The sequence below is a fragment of the Chamaea fasciata genome, unplaced genomic scaffold (assembly GCF_029207755.1).
Source record: "Chamaea fasciata isolate MVZ Bird 193981 ecotype frontalis unplaced genomic scaffold, bChaFas1.0.hap1 SCAF_1, whole genome shotgun sequence".
Lineage (NCBI taxonomy): Eukaryota > Metazoa > Chordata > Aves > Passeriformes > Sylviidae > Chamaea > Chamaea fasciata.
The window spans coordinates 33,902,135-33,921,268 of record NW_027094086.1 but is presented as its reverse complement, the minus strand read 5'-3'; the positions used below and the strand labels follow the sequence as shown (position 1 = coordinate 33,921,268).

Here is a 19,134-nt window from a genome sequence, read left to right as displayed (position 1 = left end):
GGACTTGAAGGACAAAGGCAAATTGAAGCAAGGTCCCAGACAACCACCTCTTGTATCTTCGTGCAGGGAATTATCCAGCACCAACAATGTGCCCTACACTCTTTGAAAGTACAGTTCTTTGAAAGAATGAAGCAAGGTGCTTCCTCTCTTAATGCTAGGGCAGAGATAGAGAAGGGAATGATGCAACAGTGTGGTCCATTGATTCACCCCACTTGTCCTTCCTCCTTACCTGAGAGCTTAAAGGACTCATTCAGAAAATGGAAGAAAGAGCATCTTATTAGTTTGAAAGTTGTCTAATTTCCTTGTTCTGGGACAATACTCAGTCACCTAAACTATCAGTTAAACAGTGCCCTACCTTCTAAACTAGGTGGCAACCTTTTTTACAGGTCTTTTACAGGAGTGTGGAGGAAAGAAAGTACAAAGGACACTCATTCTGTAGGCAAGAGGTACAGACAAAAATGAGAACTGATCCTTGCTCTCTTGGAAACATCCACCAAATATAAAACTAAACCAAGATAAAGAGGCCAGAATCGGCCATATCTCTTAAGTATGAAGCCTAAGCAGTGTGTTGCTGTCCCAATTTGTTTTGTATTTCTTTCTACACAGTACTCCTTGTCCCATAGCCAAAGCAGTCAAGTCCATGAGCAGTGTGCATGATGTGACTGTCAGGAAGCTTTCACAGGCAGCTGCAGGCTCAGGAATGAAGCAAGCACCTAAATCTGGCAAGTGCTCCTCAGAGGGGGGAGGGCCGAGAGGATGACCTTCGTGGCTTTTTGTGATCTGCAGAGCAGCAGAGATGTGTCTATTCTGAAGGGCAGCACATAGTTCATTACTTTCTGAAGGGCCGTTGGAGATGGACAGGAAGAACTTCAAAACTTGCACGTCTTTGGGAGGTGGCAATGCTATGTAAAAAGTTTCATCTGGAATTTAAGATAAGGCAGCCAGTATTGCCCTCACATCCTTGGAGAGCGTGAAACACTTTCTGAGACCGCCTAGCAACTGAAAGCACTGCAGAAGAGGAAAGATGTGTAGTGCTTCAGTTCCAGAACTAGACACAGAATCACAGAATGGCTTGTGTCAGAAGTGGCCCTAAAAATCATCTAGTTCCAACTGCCACCATAGGCAGGGACATGACTTGGAGCTGTTATCTGTAGGTGAATCCTGTTGTTACTGAGGTAAATGAACATTAGCAGCTTTGCAACAAACAAACAAACAAGCAAACAAACAAACAACATTTGTATTAGAGCATTATTCTGGAGTTCAGTCACCTGTAGGTTTTTGTGAGAGTTGAGGGAAGGTATTTTAGAGGGCAGGTCTGAGCATAGACCATCTCCACTCTCCCAACAAAAATACCTTGAGATGTCTGCAGCTGTCTACCCTGAAGTCACACAAGCACAGTCAGAGAGGATCTGTGTAAAACAGTCAGGGCTGAGAAGCCAGGAGGTGCAACAGCCTTGTCCAAGGAACATCTGCCCAGGACTAGACTTGAGCCCTGGGCAGCTGTGGATGCCTGGGTAGGTGTGACGTTGTAACAAAATTCTCCCTTTAGTTTCGGCAAAACCCAATCCTGTCTGTGTGCTCTGACATCATTTTTCAACGAGAACCGATGTGCAGTAAACAGCATACAAGCCAGAAATGATGTGTCACACCTGAGGGGATGCAGTCACAGCCTGAGCTGCCTGGAACTGCCTGCAGTGTGTCCACAGCCGCTCGGGCTGCAGGTGTCAGTGCAGAGCCACGCCACCAGCGCCTCTCCTGGAGCCTGCAGCCCTCCCTGTGCTTGCAGCGCTGCCGAGGGCTGCATCTCTTCAGCCTTCCACCGGCAGCACCACCCGAGGTGTGCGACAAATCTAATTCGGTTTAACAGCTCTGGTCTTGGACACTGGTGATGCGCAGGGGGATCTGAAAGATGCTTTTTTAGTGTGGTCATACGTATTGGAAATGAAAATGTGTAAATCTTACTCTGAAATCAGAGAGGATCTGGACACAACCGACACACATGATATGCTATTTTTTATTTCCAAGTATCAAGTATTCAAGAGTTTGTTTTGTAAACACATGTTTACAACAGATGCTGACAGTAGGTTTCATTAAATCATGGGTTATATAACTTTAAAATTACTCTAAGCTCTGCTGAGAAATAAATATAAATTTTAAAAAAACCATACAGGAGCCTAAAGTATGCAAAAATACCCAGCATAAACCAATTATTCTCTTTTTACCACAGCACAGCACCCACACACTCATACCATCAGACATACTCTACAAATTTCCTTAATACTCTACACGTTTGTTTAATAATGAGTTTTTTAAAAACTAAACGGTTACAGGCAGTGTGCCCACTCCATGCTCCTACAATACTACCCAGACTGTTGCTGTTCTGCACTAATCATTTGGTAGAGGTATGCACTGCAGCCAGGGGCCAAACTCCCGTGTGCTCAGCTGGTGAAAAGAGCAGGTCTTCTCTCAGGAAAGCCTTCGTTCAATTGTGGATCGCACTGATGCAAAATTTTCTTCTTTTCTTACTGAAACTCAGCTTTGGATCATTTTGTACAATTTTTCTTTGTTTGGTTTTTTGTTTGTTTGTTTTTTGGGGGTTTTGTTTTGGTTTTTTGTTTGGAAATTTCCCTCCAAGTTTTCAAAGATGGAGTTTGCTACAGAGGAAAAAATTCTGTCGGTCAGAAGTGTGATTAGCCCTATTATCTAATAGCACTAATCACACTTCTGATTAGTTGCCAATCTTAAATTCTTTCTTAAAAACTTTTTAAATTGCTTTCAGTACTATTTAGAATACAGACACCTGCCCTGCATGAGCAGCCCAGGCACAATAACCCAAAAAAATTATGGTTCAGAATTCAAAATGGAAATTTTGTCTTCAAGATTTTAAAACCAAACCCCTCTTTTGGAAATCATAGCTCACTTTAAAGTCAACCAGATTTGGCCTATTTCCATTCCTAGAGATAGAATTTGCTCTTATTCTACCCCTCTCTTTCTGGTATTCCATGAAAGAACATTCTTATTTCAGATGTCAATCCTCATTTTAATTCAAACGCTTGCTAATATTGCTTGGTTAAGTGGTTCCAGAATTTAGCCCAGTGTTGCTAATCATTCCTACAGAATGTATTTTTAGCCCCTGCTTAAGCGAAGCAACTAAATAAAGTAACATGCTACAGTAGGCTGAATACATTCTATACAAGACTTCCGTGGCCCGTGTAGCTTTTACTTTACCTAACAGTGCTGGGCCAAATCCTACAGACTCCTGAAATTACTTTCCTACAGAAGAACTAGGTAGGAATTGGCCCACCAGAAATTACACACACTGTCTTTGTTGGAGCATTTCAGACTTTAGGAACAGAAACACATGCAGTTGCATCATTGACATGCCTTGAATATGTCATTTAAGTCATAGTGAATACATCATAAAATGCTTCAGTACCTATTAGCACCACAGTGTTGTTTAGTCTTTTATCCAGAAATTATCAGTTGTCTCACCTTTCCTCAAGGTGAACAACATTTTGGATGCTTTTTGTAGCCCTTCATTAATTCCACAGCTTTTCACCTATTCTATATAATGAACAAAACATAGTTATAGGATAACATTGGGACAACTGGTTTGAGATTGAAAAAATAAAAAATGCAACACACACAATGGATAATGCAATAATTAGAAGAGTAGAATGGAACCTGGATAAATAAGCATCTATTCTGTAACACTTGAAGTCAGGAAAAACTTTGGAGCTGCTTTGAAATTGCAGAGCTATGTCTGTGTTTAACAGGCTGCATCAATTAAAAAAAAAAAAAAAAAAAACAAAAACAAAAACAAAAAACACCACCACCACCACCAAAAAACTGAACTGAAGGACTGGAGGGGTGACTGCTAAAATTATTAACTGTAGTTTTTAAAAAAACCTGCAGCTTAATGTAACTGATATGGCCATGGGACATGGGTAGTATTAACTTTCCCCCTTAATTTATGCAATAAATTATGAGGAAAATGCAGTAAAATTTATTTCCTGAGGATCAGGTAGGCTTCCAAACCTTTGGCCACAAAGTAACATGTATTAGTGATATTCAGTGTAAAGTAGACAAATCATGTGAATCCCAGCCATTACCCTATCCTCACACTGAAGGCTCCACATCTCTACTCTGTGACAATGTTCACAAGCAATCTTTTGGAATTGTTATTTGTCAAACAAGACGTTAAAAGAAAAAAGAAGCCCTTATTCCCTACCAAAGAATAAATCTACCGCTATGATGTGAACTGCCTATTTTCTAAGCACTTTGAAGCGATGGAAACGTCCAAAGAATCAAGTCCAGTATGTGAAGAACCTGAAATGTGTTGATTGCAGGTTTAATCTATAAGTAGCGAACACTCTGTCCACAGCAATGATGATGCAGGTCGCAGTCCTGGTAAATTTCTGTTACCAGGCATTTTAAGCCCCTGGAAAGCAACCACAGCTGGATGGCTTCAGCTGGGGAATCCCAGATTCTGAAGCATGCAGCATGGCATCTCCTAAGCCATTGTAAACAACACATAATTGAGAAAACAGAAAAAGATCAACTTGTTTAGGAAGTTTTTTGTCTTCCATCTCCAAAAATAGCAGTAATAACCAGTGAATACTGTATAAAAGCTAAACAAGCTTGGTATTCCCTAGTTCACACACACTTGCTAAAGCACCAGCTTGTCAACTTTCAACACAAGGTATGGCCTAGGTTCTTCAGCCTCAACATTGGACTGGTGAGGCCAAGAATCTGGCTCCAAACTAGCAGTAAGACACTTTGGACCTATTTGTCATCAGTTTTATGTCAATATAACACCATGAAGAGCTGTGGTATCACATGCACAGAAAAGTACAGTAAGGCAGCAATTATTCAGGCATTTTGGGGGAAAACCTGCATGAACAGTGCAGAAGGTGCTGAGTCCTGTCCCAGACATGCTCTCTGAAGATCCACTGAGCAGGCAGTGCTCTGCCCCGTTTTGTGCGGGATACTGACAATCTGTCATCTGAACCTCTAGGTCCAAATCCTGTGAAAGGGCACAATTCGAGTCTACAGCATTGCTTGAGCAATTTCATTGGCTCTAAGGTCAGAAACATGTCTCTTTAATCTGTTTCCCCATGTAGCATACAGGTTTTCAGACAGAAATTTCAGACAAAAACAAGTGATCGGCAGGAAGAACGAGGATGTATCTTAGACCATTCGCACAAAATATTTTGAATTTGAATTCTATTTGAAAATTACAGCCTTCCTCCATTGCCAGATATGTAGGCAGCCACACCTGAATGCCACAGTTGAGTACTCAAGTGCTACTTTGTGCTGTTCTGTTTTACAATTATCACTGAATCCATGGGGGAAATTCTCATCATAGAAATACTCTTTGGATACAGGAATTTCTTTTTAAATGCAGACTGGATTCAGTTCCATACTTACATATGTGTATTATTTAGAAGTGCACTACTTAAATATATAAATTTACCCTCATATTTAAGTGTTCTGCTGGATCAGAGCCATAATGAATAAATAGCTAATACTACAAATTAATAATATAAAAACCCCATATTTTTGAAAACACTGTATTAAAGTGTTGTAATTAATTTAGGACCTTTCAAATGTACATTTCTAATGCTTAGTGCCTCTACTAATGATTCTAATGATTTGTGCCTCCACTTACATAACAGTAAGTTCTGAAGAAGTGCATGTTACAACATGCACTTTTAAAGACATATAGGCTGGTCAAAGAACTGAGAGCTTCCGAATAAATACAGATTACACCATAATCAAAATTTCTTGCAGCTGCTCACACTGCACTGAAAGGCATTTAGTGACCCTAAATGTCATTGGTTCCAAATTATACCATATTTTATCCACTATGCTCAAGGGGAAGAATGGTCACCAACCAGAGGGCTTTTGACTAAAACTGGAAACATGGACAGCCCCACTCTCCAGATTATTCCACCCTGCAAAGATCTACAAATTATCTCCTGAGGGCACTGCATTCATAAGCACCCAAGGGCATGGCTGCATCCATTCTGAAGTATTTTCCTTTTTGAGGAAACAAGGGTGAATGGGAAGCTAAGCAGGAACAATTAAGCTGTTCACTCATGTCCATATATTTGGGCTACTTCTCCTCTCATGTTCCTCACTCAAAATCAGGACTAAATGGTGGAAGAGGGAGTTAGTCTGTCTCTATGAGGGCATGGTGGCACTTTGACCATCACCAGATGTTGCTGCTCCATGTTATCACTGGCTGGTAAGATGCAGGCAGGTGACTTGCGTTTACTACCCATAGCAGCCTGCGGGTGAGCAGGACACCTACTTCACCTTTTCTTGTATTACTGCTACCAAAGCTTTTGTGGACAGAGAGGGAAGGTGGCAAAAATTACAATTTAATGGAATTTTATGTTCTATGGTGAGAGCATCTCAGAGTAGGAAGACAGCATGGGCCCCTTCACTGGATGACAGGCAAAGTTCTTTCTTAGTTCCTGTGAAGTCAGTTTAGCACCATGTGTCGACCATGACTAGGGGTGCTAGGGCTGCACTCAATGTCTGGAGATTCTGTTTCCTCCAGCAGGGACAGAACACACAACAGAGTTTGTTCAGCAGCTCTCAGCCCACATACAGGTCAATGACAATGCTGGAATTGACATTTGTAGGAAGTAAATGTGTTTCCCCTGCATACCTTTACTGGCTTAGTTTAGACTGTTACAGATTACTCACGAGAAACCCTCCTTCAGGAATCAAACTGGCCAGAGTTGGGGTTTTCTTTCTTTCAGAGGGTGCTGACTTAATTGATTTCATAGAAATTTATTCACATTGCCAAAATTATCTATACTCAAAACCAGGAAAAAATTGTTTGAAAAGTAAGGAATTACATTTTGTTTTGCATTAAATTCTCAAAGAAAAATAGAATTTTATTTCTAATTAAAAATTAAAATTGAAAGTATGTATAGAAGGCTTTTTCATTATTTCCAAAGTTAACACCTTTCTTTCTACATTCCACTTTTTCAACCATTCAGGAAATATGAATGTTCTTGGAAGTCAAAGGGGTCAGGATATCCTAATATATAGATGGTCTCCATTGCAACAAGCTCTGAAATCCCTTGAAAGCTCAGAAACAGCAGCAGCTGCAGAAGTGTCACTTTTATCACTCTCATTCTTTGGCATCAGGGCTGTTAGTTCCTGACAATCCTAATCTGCTCTCCCTCATTTTTTGTATGGAACAGAAGCACACAAGGCATGAAATATAAGAGATCAGGATAGATGATTAATCTTCAGTCATTTACAATTCCCTAAATGCCCTGTTTCTGAGGTATTTGAAAAGATTGTCACTCTTCACTTCTCCCCGTGATGATTAAAATGGCGAAGTGATAAAAGTGGACGAGTGCTGGTACACTTTGTTCCACTACTTTGCCAGTTTTTGCCACGGTAGACAATTCTTGGTGCAACAAGCATTTGAGACTGAAACAAAAGGAAACATTTTTATCATCTATTCTGATCTCCTACAGCAAAAAAAAAAAAAAAAATAAAAAATATATATATATATATATGTATGTATATATATATATGTATGTGTATATATATGTATATGTATATATATATACATATACACACACACACACACACACATATATATATATATGTATGTATGTATGTATGTACCAAACCCCTTTGAGCCAAGGAAATTTATTTCTCAGGACAAGAAGTGTAGAAGCCAATTATCTCAGGAAGTCTGTGCTGGCTGAAGACACATCATGTCTGGTGGCTGCACAAGGGGAAAAGACATTCTCAGGCTTAACCCAAAAAAAGCTGTGAATATGGACAGAATAGTAGGAAGAGATCAAAACAATATTCCTCTGTGGGGTAGAAGAATCAGAGTTTTCAGACAGGAACAGTAAGAATTGTTACAAACAACATAAACCAACTGAGACATTCTGAAAGAAGCAGCCCCATGGGCAGTCCCATGTGCTGGTCAAGGGGATCCAGGTGATGACAAAAGGCAGTTGGCAGAGAAGGAAATCTACTCTTCCCAGGACAACTCAGTGGATGGCAATGAGAGTACTGCCTTCATTTTCAAGGACTTGGTTCCATATAATATTTGATCAATACACATGTTCTAAACTGAAAAATTAAATCAGGAATAACTCTGTTCAAAAATATGTAGAAGCTCTGCTCTTTCCTATTTATTTTCACACAAGCTCTCTACTCAGCAAAATCCAAACTAGACTATCACTGAGTCCTCTTAAAAGACTGCTTTTTAATTTCCTACACTTCTAAGACTTCCCCTGCAGGGCACAATACAGCCTTGACTTCCCAGTGTCCAACTGACATAATTTTCTGCCCTTTGAGACATCATTAGTACTTCATGAGCATGGCACTACAAAGCCTCCAGAGCAAGAAATGAAATGCCAAGCACATTTGATCAGAAAGTCTCAGCATCTCCCAGGGAGAGAACACACTACAGTATTTTGGAATAAACAAAGGCCACATCAGTTCCTGTGAGTCCACACTTGCCAATAATTTCTATTCTTAGCTCTTCACCCAGAGGGCCAAAGAAGAGACAAACTCACCCTTTGCCTTCACAGGAGCTTCCAGTGAAGCTGAGAAAAGGAAAGGCAGACGTGTGGGACAAACCGCACAACCAGGACCTCCAGGCCAGTCCCACCAGCCCGCCCAGCACCGGGCAGCCGGAAAGATCGAAGTGTGGCAGAAACGAGAGGGTCTGAGCCACCCCCCCTTGCCAGCTGTCCTGGGTGTCAGGGTGCTCAGTGCCTTGGCAGTGCCAGGGAGAGCCTCCCAGCTGGCACCATGGTGGGCAGGCTGCTCACAGCCCCCCAGAGGGGTTCCTCTGCTCGCTCCTGCAGCCTGAACTCTGCTGCCGCTGGCTGCCAGGGACCCGCCAGGTCCCAGACACCAGACGAGGCCATTAGCTCTCCCTCGGGACTTTCCCACGGAAGCTGACCTAGACTGGCACACAATTCTGAAGGCCAGCCAAACTTCCTACCAAGCTATAACCAGCTGTTTTCTTCTTCAGGAAGGTATGGATTTGGTGCTAGTAACAGCCAACGAGAAACATTGCAGAAATATGCACGTATCTGCTCTGCTATGTGTGTATGATTCCTACATCTTAATGTTACTACAAACCAATACTGAAGTTTTTTACTTCAAGCATTACAGTATCCTATATACTTTGTGAAGAATGACTACATCCCAATTATGAAAGTCAATGCACATTTTGACAGGATAAAAATGTTACAACTCAACATTTGCAAATGTTACCTGATGCATAACTCTTGTATGGCTTGACATGTTATTAACAGTACTTTAAATCTTACGTTATTTTTTCATTTAATGATTATGCCCGAAAATAGCCCCTTTCAAATTCAGTTGCAGTAAGGTCTTTAAAAGCAAGCTTTAAACTTAATTTGCTGCACATACAATTATCCAAATAAGTTGCATAGTTTAAATAAGTTCAGTTGTGCTTTGTAGCAGAACTCACAGTAATTACTCCTCTATTAAAAATACAATTTGCGGATATGAAGTTGACAATACATTTAAGCATTTTTTTGAGTCTAGACATCAACAATATGAGTTTTTGTCACTCTTCCACTGACTTCTGCTGTTCATAACACTTCAACTTTACAATGTTATTAGATCAGAGCATGGACATTTAATGGACACATCTGAAATAATTACAAACACAATTTTTAAAACTCCATTGTCGGGAGGGGAGAAATAAGAACTTGGGTTGGTTTGAGGTATCCAGCCCTCAGGAACACATTATGGTTGTTTGCATCAAGCTTTGTTGGTTTCATCACGTGTTACATTTAGATTAAAAATAGAAGGCACAGGTGTTTTACAAGGCGCCGTAACTAAGCCAACCAACAAAACTAAATATTACATTACCAAGCCAGGGGTCTATATCTCAACAGTGACTTCTTCCAATGCATTTTCATTTGAGGAATTTATTGCTTCTGAAAAAGGGCCGGGGTAGGTCTGTGCTAAGCAGTTCATTCCTTGTGCCACACTGATGTCTCCTTGGGAACTGAAGGTAGGGCAGGATCTAGTCCGTGCATAGTTTTGCTGAGGTCCAGCTTGTCCAACCATCTCACTCACAGTGTTCACCGGCGAAGCCCTCCAACTCTGTCTCTGCAGTTGTTCTTCTTTACACTTTATGGAATACCAGGCCATGAAAATAAAAAAGAATCCCACGAACTTGAGAGCAGCTGCCAACCCGAAGTAGACAAAACGAAACGAGGTGACATCGTATTCCCAGCAAGATCCTTGTACGCCACAATCCTGTTGCCAAAGCATGCACGTGGTGTCAATAACAGCCCCAAAATAAATTGGAGTGGGAATGTAAGCTGAAACAAAAATAGCAAGAGAAATAGTATGTGTTAGCATATTGTGGAAAACTTCTAAAGAAACTACATGCCCCAGCCAAAGAGTGTAGGTTGAACATTTCTGAGAATTCCACACTGCTGTTCTCATGTGAAATGTAAAACATGGAAAACTGGCCAGCCAATCTTCCCCCCAACAGTATTTACTCCACACATGAAACCTACCACAAATGGGAGAGAATTCAAAGCCAATGCAGCAGTACCTTACAACAGGTACTTCAATCTGCTGTCCCTAGACAGCTCTTCTTGAGCTGTCCCCCCCAAAAAAACCCCCGATTTTGCCCTCAGGGAAGATAGGCGAAATACATTACCTCGTACTATATCAATACATAGCACGACCTGTTGAACACCCTTTGTCCATGAGCTGGGAAAGGTGCTGTTTTTAGATTAAGGTGAAAAAGCACTGAAGATCACAAAATGTTTTTGAAGATAGATGTGAGGGGTGAGACTATTAAGATTATAAATGTCCTTTTGAATAGACCTTCCCAGGAAACAGACTTAAAATTCTAAGGAAGCTAAAAATGCAGTCCCATGAATGCTCCTCCTTTCTCTAGAAATACAACATCTTTAAGACGAGATTGAAATATCCTTGCTCAAACAAAACTTGAAGATGCAGCTTTATGAGCTTCTCTTGTTCTCTTAGAATAGACCTTGCTTGCTCTAGTCATGTATTTCATAGTAGTTGAACAGCTGGAGTGCTCTTTATGGGCAGGATTTTAGAAATTCAAGATCTTGAAAGGGATTGCTTTGAAAAATAAAGACTTTTAACATCTATCCATTTTTGCTTTGAAACACTTGAAAGACATTAAATAATATTAGATGAAAGACATTAAGTAAAAAATGCTTATTTTAAAACTTAGAAAAACTATTTTTATTGCTGAAAGCAACAAAATTGTGGTTTTGAAAGCTAAAAAAGCCTTATAAAATAGTATTTAGTAACTATTAATTTTTAAGTACAATTTGAAACTGTAAAAATTTATCTTTCTGTGAAACAACATTGTTCTAGAAAATTAGTAACCAAAAAAAGCAAATTAAACACATTTTCTGATGCCATCTTTTCAGAAGTTATTAATTTTAGGTTCCTAATACAGTTAGTCAAGCAATCAGTTGCAGATTTATGGAATTTTAATACTTTTATGGTGCATTTAAGCTGAACATGGCCTTTATGGAAATGCTGAGCTACTGTAAGACTTACCAAGAGTTCTTAATAAAACAAACTGCATTCCTAGTGCAAAGGGCCGCTCCCCGTCTTCCACAGACCTAGCAGGTGGACAGAAAACTCCAGTGAAGAAACAGTCATAACCAATAATCATCCTCGTATGTTCTGGCTCTACCCTATGGCTTTTTTCTCAGCCATAGAAAATCTTCATCTCAAGTTGTTCTCTTTAGCTTCTACTATTGCTAACTCCTACTGCTAGGAAAAAATACAGCCAGCTCCTTCTGGACCTGTTTAATCAAAATCTCAGTCATGCCTTTTGACCTTTCTTTACCTGTGTACGGCCTGAATAATTTGATCCAAACACTGAGGAAATTTAGAAAATCCACATAAAATGTTTATGGCTTCTCATGATAGCTTTCCACTATTTCATATGTCTTAATTTATTTTCTTAATATTTTTGAGGTAAATTAGAATTAGTAGATAACTAAATCATTGAAGGCTGCACCCAGTTTCTGAATTTAACAAATCTTTGTGTAGCATAAGCACTTTGGAGTTACTTTATAAAAAATTTCAGTACAAATATCCCAACAGACTCACTAAATACCTTTTCAATTCAAGTAACATAAGATTCCTTCCAGTGGTTTCTAAGCAAAAATGTCAAGCTTACAAAGACTGAATAGATGGTAACAAAATTCCACTCTGCAACTACATGTTTAGTAAACCACAAATTATCTTCTGATTTTAAAATATTTTTAATTTTTAATCTAAAGGTCTTAAGATAGGCAGCTTCTAATGACACTGAAATACACCATAAAAACACACAAAAAGTCTGCAGTCAAAGGGATGCAGCTTTGAAATCCAGTTTTGAAGTCAGGAAATTAAGAAACTGGAGAACCAACTTGGACCACAGACCTTAGGCACAGTATGTGGTTTGGGACAGCAGGTGTCACTGTCCAGGTGTGTGGGTCCCCATTTTTTGTACTGAGCATTACGAAATCCCATTGGAGCTGTCCCTTATGTACCTCACTATTGTTAGGTTCACTGCAATATTGATTTTCATATGCCTTTGCTAATTGCAATACAAGGGCAATATTTTTTTTATTACTATTATTTTACATGTGGGAAATCCAGAGACAGAAGGAATAAAGTCAGAAGTCTCTGAATTATAATGGTGCTGTGCACGCAGCAATTGAGGTAACACTGAGCAGCTGGAATTCTAATGTGTCCAGCCCTGAGTGCCTGGCTTCAATGTCCCAAGAGTGATCCTTATACCCAATCTGTGGAGTTTTTGAAAAGCAAACTGGAAGGCAGAATTCCTCACTGTAATACAGCACAGTCCTCCCTGTGTGAGAAGCAGGCTCCTGCATAAACCTTAGCCACTTGAGCTGAGAAAATGACAGCAAGAGAGCACTTGTCCTTGGAGGGGGTGAGACAAAGATTCCTGCCAGACGGTTTTTCAGCTGTGCTCACAACTGAGTCTAAAGATACCAAAGCTAAGTTCTGACCTGCCTCATGTTTTCCAAAGTTCTATGACCTATTACAAAGATTTGCCATTATTATTATTTTTAGAGGAGTCTAAATTTGTCCCAGAGTATCAGAGTGAAGCTCTAAAGATAACACTACCGGAAGGAAAACCTACTTGGTTGGGAGGACCATTCTTCACAGAAATAAAAGACACACGACAGGTGTAAAAAAAAAAGCTCAATTTGAAGACAGACTTTATACAAAACCAGGACAAAATGTCTCTCTATGTTAGCAATAACTGCAGCTAAACAGCTAGTGCTGAGACCTGACATGAACACCACCAGTATTTCAAGCATTTGCAGGGATTTACTTCAGATGAGCTTGAACCTGGTCTCATGGACAGGATGTCCATTTGTGTCTGGATCATTTTGGGTGTACTTCTGAAGAGTACCTCAATCACTTGAAGAGGCTTCCTAGAGAGGCAGTCGATGCCTCGTGCCTGTCAGTGTTTGAACAATGCCCTCACTAACAGGTTTTCATTTTTGCTCAGTCCTGCAGTTGGACTGGATGATTAGAGTGTTTACCAGAGCACGTAGGGACAAGACAAGGGGCAGTGGCTTCAAACCAAAAAAGAGTAGGTTTAGATTAGATATTAGGAGAAAATTCTTCACTGTGAGGGCAGTGAGGCACTGGAACAGATTGCCCAGAGAAGTAGTGGATGCCCCATCCCTGAAAGAGTTCAGGGTCAGGCTGGATGGAGCTCTGAGCAACCTGGTCAAGGAAAGGTGTCCCTGCCCTCAACAGCAGGTTGGAACTAGGTAATTTTTAACGTCCCCTCAAACCCCTTCAGATTCTATGATTCTGTGCTCATTGTAGCTTCCTTCCAACTGAACTACTTTTTTCTCTTTCTTTTTATCTTCCAACTCATCTTCATCTGAAAAGAACTTACTTCTTCAACTCTGAGCTCTTCAGCTTCAGATCCCAAACCAAACAGACATCTTTAAACTATTCTTTGTCCTCCTGTTACTAGCAGAACTAACGTTTATGGATATGCTTTGTAAATTCTAGTAAATAATTATATAATTTTCTTCTAATTCCTCCTTCTCTTTAAACAGCAGCAACACAGATTAAACAAATACAAATTTATTTTAGCAGTAGACCATATTATATTTTTCCAGCTCACTTTTCTTTAAAAATCAGCAGAACTTCACTTATAGGCACTTTGCTTTAAATGGACAAAGATGTTACAGGGAATGATTATGTTTATCAAACTAGATGGCAGAGATGGGAAAAGCCAATCCAAAAATATGAACGTTCTTTTTCAAATTGACAAATAAGTGCCGCTGCCTTTTTCCTACAAAGGCTGTGGTGTTCTCCATCCTTAGAGTAATTGCAATAACACCACTACCACAGTACAAGTTCAAAATTCTTGTGAAGATAAAAAAGGAAGACACAAAACCAGGCCTATGGCAGGAATAAGCAATTTCAAGAATGAGAAATGGATAATTTTAAACACTAACATTTTTCATTTGCATTTGAAAATCCAAACCATTGCTCTAAGAACGCTGAAAATTTTGCAGGGGTAATAATTTTCTTCCACGATGCTTTACTTGTTTTCTCTTTATAGCATCTGGAATTTACTGCAGATTTCACGTTTCCTAAAGTGGATTATCATCCACTACACATTCTAAGTACAAACAGATTTCACCCTATCCCTGTCAGCCCTTTTACTTTTTAAGACTACACAAGGATTTTATTCACTTTTCAAAGATACACAAGCTTGACAGGCGCTGGTAACAGCAGGCATGGCAAAAGTACTTATAAAACATAACTGAGTTCTCACCTGAGTGTCACTATGACCGCTGATGGCTGGGCACATGCTGTTATGAGGGTTACAATGAAGAGGAATATGAGGAATGGGATGAGGGTGTTGCAGGCTCGGTCGCACTTCCCAGACACGGCGTAGCCATTCTCATTCAGGTAGGTTTTGACAATCACCAGCCGGAGCTGACTGCGCTGGCCCACTGTCGGCGGAGTGATCACCTGCCGACTCTGCACACAGGCACATTCTGTGTAATTCCTCACCTGGGAGGGCACAAAAGAACATTGCCATGTGAAAAATATATGTAAAAACAACATTGCAAAGAGACATCGTACTACAGTCCTGTGGTACTTCTCAACTGAGAATCTTCTGCCTTGAGTATCATTACCCTGAGCACAAGCAAAATTATGTCTCCAAGTAATTTTAAAGCTGGCCAGGACTCTCCGTAATGAGGTTGCCTTTCCATCGCTTTATTTAGTCTGAGTTTAAAAAAAAAATCTGGAATATATTTGGGAAATATTTACAAAACAATTCAATCACTTCTGACAGGGAGGCTGGAGAAAAATATTGTTTCTATTGCACTACAAAAAAATGTGAGGAAACGCTCTTCAGGCAGCAGCGACAATGCCATATTCTGAAATTCTGCAAGTTGCTGACTTTCACATTCCGTCAGTGTCTTCTGCCATGTTAATGGAAGGCTACCCAGATCTGGCCAAAAAGCAACAAGCTGGACTTCGTGCTTGAAGCTCAGGACCTTCCACCTTCCATAGATCTGGACAGGAGCAAAAAACAGAGAATAAAGGGAAAGCAGAGATTAAAACAGTGGGACTGGAGGATTCACTGAGAGATTCCTGAACAGACAAAGTGAATGATGTTAAGATGAAGAGACTGAAAAAAAGAAGTAGCATTTCACAGGCAAATGGGACTTGCAGTTGAACAAGAGGAAGAAGAGCTAGATTAGAAATAGCCTTGTTTCACATTTATGATAGTTCTGTTTTCATATAATGTATGGCGAAGGGGTGTGCAGCAGATCAGAATATTCCAGCACTACAGAACCAGCCAGGACATATGTGATGTTACAGGAAGGAGTTTTCTGTTTCAATTTTTGCATTCATCTAACTTTGGACCACAGAAGTTACAAAATCATCTTAAGATAGTGAATTCAAGCACTTCGACATGAAGACATATCCAAATCATGGCTGATTGGCATTTTAATGTATACCTTTATATGCATCCATGCCATCATGTAGCCTCACACTTTTTTCCCCATAGGATTTAGCTGAACATCTTAATAATGTAGCTGTTTATCCCGTACTTTACCTCCCATTTTCAAAATGCAACTTCAGGTATTTTTTCCTCAGACTAAAAATATCTCACTACAAAGACGGAATGGATCATATTTCATTTAGATTTTCTGTAACACTCACTATTACAGCTTAACTCTTTCAAAAAGGAGTCATTTATCTTCAAAACAGTTATGAGGTATTGATGTTATCTCTGTTTCGTAGTTAAGTGACTGAAATGGATCAAAGATTTCACAAAGATGGATGACCAATTTGGGACAACTGGAATCTTTTTTTTTCAGAACATTTTCCATTATACCCAACTAAATAAATTCTAAATATAACTTTACATGCCTACAAATACAGATGTAGGCAGTCCATCTACAGGTGGCACTTCTCGTTGTTGCTCATATTTATCACCCAGAACATGAAGAATACAAGACCAATGACCAGCGGGGAGAAGTTTTGTTTAACTGACTCACCCAACATCGCTTAAAAACAAAGCCAGTGACAGATTGTGGTTTCCCAAGGCAGCACTCCACTCTAACATCACATGAGTACCTGATTTCTTTCTACAGTACCTCACCCTAAACTCCTTATTACTTCCAAATGCAAATGCCAAATAGGAATCCTACAGAAATTAGACCTCTTTACTACCCAATCTTGGTTCATCACCAGTGAAACTAAGTCTGTGTATTAAATGAGACAGACATAGCATGACAGAAGTATTGAGTATAGAAAGAGATATATGTGTGTGTGTGTATTTATATATATAACAGGTATGAACTGTACACTGGTAACCTTTCCTCTTAGTTCGAACTTTTAAATGGGTAATTTTGAAAACACTCTATGTTATAGACTTAAATCCAAATACTACACATTAGCAACATTTTTTGTGTTATACAGTGGCACTAACTTACATTTCTTGTATTTAAAAGTACCATACAAAAAGGATTATTTAACCAAAAAAAAAAAAAGCCTTTTCCAAGCAATGTCAGTCCTATTCTATTCACCATTAGCTACTGAGTTAAAACTTCAGGCCATGAAGCACCTTTTCTTAAATCATAAGATGCAATAGTATGTTTCAAAATCTCCAGTGAAGAGCATACACTCCCAGAGTATTTCCCTACTAAATAAATTAATAGTGCCAGTTCGCTATCAGGTGAAATGCCAACAAAGATCAAGCCTATGACTCAATCCAGGAATGCACAAATTAGATTATACAGACACTGAAATTTAACCACAGGCTCACACTGCAGGCTTTTCCAATTGGTCAAAATAATTTTCTACTAAAAACCAGCGAGATAATCTAAAATGAAAAAAAAAATTACGGGAAACTAATCTGTTCTCAGTGGCATATATGTTTGAACATGCTTTTTCAGACCATTATCCAGGTGACCTGAGAAAACGCAGTGCTGGACCTGACATCCTCCTGCTGCACAGGCTGGCTCACAACTGCAAATCAGGAGTACTGGAAAGCACTTTCTGGAAAGCACAATCAAGCCCGAAGAAAACCAATGTTTATATTACTTCTTGTCTTTCTTAATTATCCTTTTTTAAAGGACAGTTCTGTAACAGAAGAATTTAAGAGTTCATTTTTTAAGGAAAATAATATGACCATAATGCTCTGTAGAATCTGTCAGATTCTACTTTTCAACTGTCTTCTTGTGCCCAGTCCTGGGAACTGCCAAATTTCCATGGTTTGGTTTTAACAGCAGGATGTCTTTCTCCAGTTCAAGCATAACTAGAATGCTGGATTGGAACAAGCAATGTATTTCCAAGAAAGAAAGTGGATTATTAACATCTTTTTAAGTTCTGGTTACTTGAGTTTGATGACAACCTTCATTTAGCCTGGAAGAGGTTTAGAAAAAGGCCATGGGACTGGTCAAACTGTTTTACAAGAGCAGAATACACAGGCAGTCCTTACCTAGCCAGGAAAACCACAAACCTATCAGTGCACTGGTGCAGGTGCAAGAGCTACTTGGGCAAAATGATGAGGCTGACAGAAACATCAGTGATTTTAAACAAATCCTAACTAAATTTAAACATGAGTTTAAAACACTTCCAACTACCTGAAGAGTTAAGTTCTTCCTTCAGTTCAGAGAGGGAGTCACAAAAACCCCCAAACTGCTCAAAAAGGTAAGACTGAGCTTGAAGAAAGACAGTTTGACATGCCTGCCTATGTTGGCAGAAAGCTGAGTGAGATGACATTGACTCAAGGTACCCTCTCCAAGCCCTGCAGGAACAGCAGGCATGCAGGTCACTGCCACCAAGGTCTTCGGGGTCTGTATGGCAAACATTAGCCCTCCCATGGCATTTGCACTCACTCAGCTGGAAGATTCACTTAGTACAAATGAACTTGTGCCTCAAATTGGTACATAACTAAAGGAAGTTAGGATTCCTTTAGAAGGAAGGTCTCCTTAAAGAAAGGGTTGGGACCACGCAGTAACAGCATTGCCAGTTTTTCAAATCATGGAAAGGCTCAGAGATGGATGAGTCACCTGCAGAGAACTTCTCTCAAGCTCAGAGGAGGGATGCTTGAGCTAGGAAGAGAGAAGTATTTGATCTGCACTGGTCCCAAGGGGCTACTCAGGGGCTGTGTGTGGATGGTGGGTGAAGCACTTACCCCTGTGCTGTGGTTTCCACCACTGATGCAGCCAGCTAGGCAAGGATTAAAATATGTTATTCCATCTGATCCACAGACAGGCTCGTACTCATGAATCTTACATCCACAGTTAACATTACAGCTTCCAGTCAGATTCCTGTGGGCCATGGCAAGAGTAGGACTGAAGAAAGGAAAAAGAACATGCTAGTAGAGCACGCACAGATATCCATATTCTCCTGTACGGAGGGAGCAAACATCCTACTGATTAGCTCTGGAACTAAGAGTTGATTTTTAGACAGAGACTGCATTAACTGTAGGTTATGTATATGGTTTAAACAATCTAGAAGAACACCCGGATCATCCTCGCCATTAACTAAAAACACGACAAAAGAAGTAATATTAAA

General features: G+C 39.9%; 1 protein-coding gene across 1 annotated transcript in view; it reads right to left on the bottom strand.

Annotated features, from left to right (window-relative positions):
* Positions 1-2,000: 2,000 nt before the first annotated feature.
* The window catches only part of SLCO5A1 (solute carrier organic anion transporter family member 5A1), a 74,495-nt gene continuing 57,361 nt past the window's right edge, over positions 2,001-19,134 (bottom strand). The window contains exons 6-9 of the mRNA XM_066180321.1: positions 18,752-18,911; positions 14,864-15,105; positions 11,593-11,657; positions 2,001-10,361 (exon numbers count right to left, since the gene is read on the bottom strand). Coding sequence (XP_066036418.1) covers positions 9,916-10,361; positions 11,593-11,657; positions 14,864-15,105; positions 18,752-18,911 — 913 coding nt within the window. The 3' untranslated portion in view covers positions 2,001-9,915. The remainder of the gene's footprint in view (positions 10,362-11,592; positions 11,658-14,863; positions 15,106-18,751; positions 18,912-19,134) is intronic.